Raw genomic sequence first — 5,691 nt, forward strand, 5'->3', positions numbered from 1 at the left:
TGGCCATCTGTACCCCGAGTGAGGGTGAGATAAATTATGATAGCAAAATGACCTCGAGACAAATGCTTGCTTCCAGTTTCGTCGAGGGTTTAAGAACAGAAAACACAAAGTGCTTCACTCAAACTTCACTTAACCGTTAACGCCGCAACGTCTGTCAGCGGCACGTTTTCTCACATGATAATAATATCCTCATCCAATAATATTATCGTTTCTCTCAACATGAAAATGAGAAACAATACAATCACGACAACCATATACCGACTCGTGTGTGTGTGTACGTTCTGCACAATAACATGGCGCGGTCTGTTTCATTAGTCTGCTCACGCTGCTTGAGCTTATATGCTTTTGCTCTTTGGACATATATTTTTTTGCTGTTTAATGTTTTAAAACCTTAAGATATAACATAAGCATGTTGCGTACATTGCCTAATAATAAGCTTGTTCAGAAATGGTTACATATTGATAAAAAATCAATAAAAAACCTTCTCTCTCATTTTCTCAAAATACCTAATTTAAATAAACAAGTATTTGAATATTCGATTTTTATGAGCCCAAATATTCGAATACAATATTTTGGGGAAATGGCCATCCCTAGAACGCACAAGGCTTAAGAATGTATTTAGGGTCAAATTTGTTGAATTACGTCTGTATATCAGCGTCTTCAGTTCACACACTGAACCCAGTGAGGTCTCTAGCTTCAGCCGTCACGGTTAGCTAGACGGTAATGAATCTAGAGCTAGCCAGTCGATAGCAGGAGCCGAGGGCAGGAAATGGACCTGAGGAGCGATCAGAGAACTTCCCAAAACAAACGATGTAATTCTCACGCTGACGGTTACTCAATACCTTCTGTCGATAGAGTCTGAAATCTTCCCGCAGAAGAGTCACCGGGGCCTCCGCAAACAGCTCAAAGCCATATTGTCAACGGGCTGGCTGTGAATGTGTCGAACGCACGAGGAAGAACTAATGTTCACTGCAGGCTGAGATGGGAAAAACTTAAAAGCTAAAGCGTTAGTTCAGCCAGAAATGTGAATAGTGTGATTAATTCCTCCTGTGGTTGGCCAGCCGTCAGACCTCCGCTCATCTTCACACACAGATGAAGATATTAGTGTTGAAATCCGATGGCTCAGAAAGGCCTTCATTGACACCAATGTCATTTCCTCTCTCAAGACCCATAAAGGCACTAAAGACGTCGTTACAAAGCCCATCTCACTACAGCGGCTCTACAATCATTGATGAAGAGGCCAGAAGAGTTTTAGTGCGCAAAAAAACACTAAATAACGACTGAAGCCAGGTGCACACTGTGCGATTTTGGCCACGATTTGCCCGTCTGAGACAAATTTTGCAAATCCTAAAAGATTCCTCTGATCCTAGGCTAAAATCTGACGTCTTTGGTCGTTAGTTTGACATGTTCAGCCGATTAATGAGCGCTGCGATCAAATTTGACCTCAGACGAAATTCTGGCAGTGTCAGAAGATTTGGCGCACAATCCTGCAGCGTGACTTCTCCTGCGATGACAGTCAAATATCTCCGTTTTTCAAGACAAACTATGACCAAAAGGAGAGCTAGAGATTTCTTTGTAGCCAGCATTTCAGTCCTGTGTGTAACGCAGCTCACTGTCACCAAACACGTCATTCATTGATGATATAAAGCTCCGGTGAAGTTCTTGCGTGCGTCCGTTTTTAGTGCGCTTTGACTATCGTGCAGTCTGAGATTAATGACAGAGATCAGAGATCTTACAGTGTGACACGGCTTACAGCGGCGATCAAGTTCATAGTCTGACAAGCAACTTATATAGTGATGGCCGATTCCAGAACAAAGCTTCGAGTCGTTGTCAGTCAGTGAATCGATTCATGATTCGGATCGCGTGTCAAACTGCTGAAATCATGTGACTTTGGCGATCCGAATCAGGAATCAATTCACTGACTCATAACGGCTCGGAGCTTTGTTCTGAAATCAGCCATCACTATATAAGTCGTTATTTAGTTTTTTGCGCACTAAAACTCTTCTGGCCTCTTCATCAATGATTGTAGAGCCGCTGTAGTGAGATGGGCTTTGTAGCGACGTCTTTAGTGCCTTTATGGGTCTTGAGAGAGGAAATGACATTGGTGTCAATGAAGGCCTTTCTGAGCCATCGGATTTCAACACTAATATCTTCATCTGTGTGTGAAGATGAGCGGAGGTCTGACGGCTGGCCAACCACAGGAGGAATTAATCACACAATGTACATTTCTGGCTGAACTAACCCTTTAGCTCTGAAGAGAAACCGAACCCTGCTGACCTTTGCGCTTGAGGAAGTTGAATGAGCGGAAGAAGCCAGTGGGGGTCTTGGGCTCCTCCTCGTCCAGCAGCTGGGAGAACTCTGCCCCAGGGAGGTCCAGGAGCCGCGTGACGTTACTCAGCACCAGCTCGGTGAAGGCCTCCGCGCGCTCGTGCCGCAGCTTCTCCACAAAGAAGTCCGGGTTGAAGATGATAGGCATCCGGCCGTCTCCTCCACCGCCCGTCTCAGACTCCTGACTGATCACAACATTACACACCGTGCCCCTGTGAACACACACACACTCGCTTTTACAGTTCATCAAATTCATTAAAAATGTATAAAAAAATGACTAGGCCTGTCATTGACGATTAGCTATGACATTGGCTATGACGATTAATTGCAGGGCTCAACGCTAAGGATTTTTTCAACCGTGGTTGACATTTTTACTTGACCTGCCAAACTTTGTACTGGCCCCCATCACAAAAACAGTCATTAATAAAATAAAATAAGCCTAGATATTGTTTTTGTTGTTTTTGAACCAATGATACAACTACGAGCAACAGCACAAATACAACAGAACAAACACACAAATGGAAAAGTGATGGTTTTACATGTAGGTCTGAACTAGATTTTCAGGTGGGCTGCAGTAATAGATGGAAAATATGTAAATCAGATGTAAAATATCACTGCATAGTCTTCAGTGTATATAGATTAACCCTTATTAAAGTTATTCAGTCCAGAACAGTGAGTCTTTTATGAGACCATATCCTGTATAAAAGGAGAAAACGCTTCCCCATTGATGAATATGTCATCTGTATTTCACTGTTATGAGGTAGGGGGCGCTATGACATCTGAACGAGGACAGAATCTCCTGATCAAAACACAGGAGAAGAAGAAACAGAAACAAGCTCTAAATAAAACGGAAGAGCTGAAGCGTTTGTGTTGATGAGCTCGATCTGTTTCTCCATCTGAGTTTGACCATAGTTCTGGATGTAACGTTAGTCTTTGGCAAAAACACGATTTTTCTGAGCTTTATTTCATGAAACGGACCCACGCAGTCAGGTTTTGATGAATAAAGAATGCATTACGCTTGAATAAAGCAGAAGGTCTGTTCTTTCTTTGGATATATTTGCATGTTTTGATAATTCTGTGGGCCATAAAACATGAGAAAAATGACAAAAACCCTGGTGGTGACTGGCATATTTCAGGTTTCATATTGTGAATACTGGATATTAAAATAGGCAAAGCTTTCAGTGATTTGGCTTTTTTTGTGCATCTTTTACGTTTGAGAGGAATAGACTTTAAAAATGAATAAAGAATATCCTCATTTGTGTTTGGAAGTTAAATGAGAAACCACATGATGGCGAGCTCGTGATGACAGAGAAACGTTTGTAAATGTGTGTGTGTGTGTGTGTGTGTGTGTGTGTGTGTGTGTGTGTGTGTGTGTGTGTGAGTTATAGCTTATAAACAGGCCGAATACAGCAAGCTGATCCTTGTATAAAACAACTCTATATCACGAATCATATCGTTTCCATCAACGACACACATCGGCACATTTTATATCGGGATATAACGTTTACAATATACCGTTACACCCCTATTGTCGAGCGCTGAATTCTCATAAATAATTATGATTAACAATTTAATTCTGTCAGTTTAAAGGGTTACTTCAGCGGTTAGCATTAAGCTTTGTATCAGTAGAAACCTGGAGCATATTTGAATAGACAAGAGATTTATGTGTTTTATGTCTGTTAAAACTCCAGAGCGTGGATTGATTTGAGCATTTTAAGCAATTTGAGTGTGTCTACAACTGAACACACGCTTCCTCATGACGGTTTTGTAATAGTTAGGAGCGATGATGAGCAGCTTTTCTCAGTCGAGAAGACACCAGCTTCTAAAAGAAGGGCACATTTCTACAACATTTTTTCTTATCCTTTATTTTACCAGGAAATAATCCCATTGAGCTTCCACATCTCTTTTTTCAAGCGACTCCTGGCCTGTTTACTTGGAATAATATAACAATACAAATTATAATAAAAGTTAATTATGTTATGATTTAATAATTAATGCTATTGGGGAAATACACTTTATTTAATTTAAAAACATCTAGAAATTAATTACTTTTAGATGTTTACACTCATATATATTTTTAATATGTAAGGAAAATACGGCAACACTTTACAACAAGGTTACATTAGTTAAGGTTACATAATGCATTCATTGCCATATTCATTAATAATCAGATATTAGTACTTGAGATTAACATTAACAGAGATTAATAAATGTGTTAGACATTTTTCATTGTCAGTTCATATTAACTGATGTACTAAACAAATTAAACCTTATTATACAATATTTCATTCCTTATTACGTGATGGTTACACCACACTACATCAAGTAGCATTTGAACATCATAATGTTATAACTGTTTAAATCTAAACTTCCTTTTCTTTTGAAGGCCATAGACTGTAAATTAAATTTGTTTAACTTTATCCGGCAAAGACAGAGATGGAAACCTTGAATGAAGAATCAAGAGCTTAACATGACTAGAAATCCTGATTATAAATGACTTCAGTACAAAAACATCAATGGTGGAATGAGGGATCTAACACATGACAGACTCAATGCGGACTGTGATGATATAAATGATCTGTTGTTCGCTGTGAATGCTCAGATGGCATTAAGTTACTCTTTACCGATCATTACCAGGGTAAAACACTTTCTGAACCCTAACTGTCAGTGTCACTTGAACTCATTGCTGTTTATATGGCAGTGAAAGTTAACTCATAGCGATTGTTTCAGATAACATGGCCTGAGTGATTCTCACAATCATGTAACTTACAGATGTATTTACAAGATTTGATAGTTAACTTTTTTAACTCGAGTAACTGAGGTTATATAGCAGGATCTGTGGTAAAAATGTTGTTTGTAATTTGCGTTTCAGACACGAACCGTTTCGTAAAAGACACTGAGTTTCTAACTCAGCGCTCATAACCATCAGTTTCTTCGCACTAACTCAACAGCATAAGTATTTTACTGTATTTTCAGACTCAAGCGAATATATTTGTGTAAATAATTCTTGGTTACCTTCTGTCTCGTTTATTTACATCGCTGTCTTTCTCCGCGGCCATCTTTCATCTTCCGTTTGAATCCACCGCTGCCGAGGCGTTAACCGCCGCTTAATCATGATTGGGCAATGAGGGACAGGTGGGAGGAGCTCTGGGGCCAGACGCGTGTTCTGAGCGCTGATTGGTCTGTTCAAATGTTACCGAGCATTACAGTTCCTGGATCAGCCTTCTGTAGCCTGGAGGTTATCGTTCAAATATACAACATGTGACCCGTTTTATATTATTTTTATGTTAATATTTCTTATTTGTTTATCATTGCTAAAATGTTAACACATTTATGAACATAGAAATGTAATCAACACTGCTG

The 5,691-nt window shown here is 39.7% G+C and overlaps 1 protein-coding gene across 1 annotated transcript in view; it reads right to left on the reverse strand.

Moving 5' to 3' along the window:
• Positions 1 to 5,478, reverse strand: part of arhgap19 (Rho GTPase activating protein 19) — a 30,259-nt gene extending 24,781 nt beyond the window's left edge. The window contains exons 1-2 of the mRNA XM_067416417.1: positions 5,344 to 5,478; positions 2,278 to 2,540 (exon numbers count right to left, since the gene is read on the reverse strand). Of these exons, the coding sequence (XP_067272518.1) occupies positions 2,278 to 2,540; positions 5,344 to 5,387 (307 nt within the window). The 5' untranslated portion in view covers positions 5,388 to 5,478. The remainder of the gene's footprint in view (positions 1 to 2,277; positions 2,541 to 5,343) is intronic.
• Positions 5,479 to 5,691: the final 213 nt, after the last annotated feature.

This window comes from Pseudorasbora parva, chromosome 14, assembly GCF_024679245.1.
Source record: "Pseudorasbora parva isolate DD20220531a chromosome 14, ASM2467924v1, whole genome shotgun sequence".
Taxonomy (NCBI): Eukaryota; Metazoa; Chordata; class Actinopteri; order Cypriniformes; family Gobionidae; genus Pseudorasbora; species Pseudorasbora parva.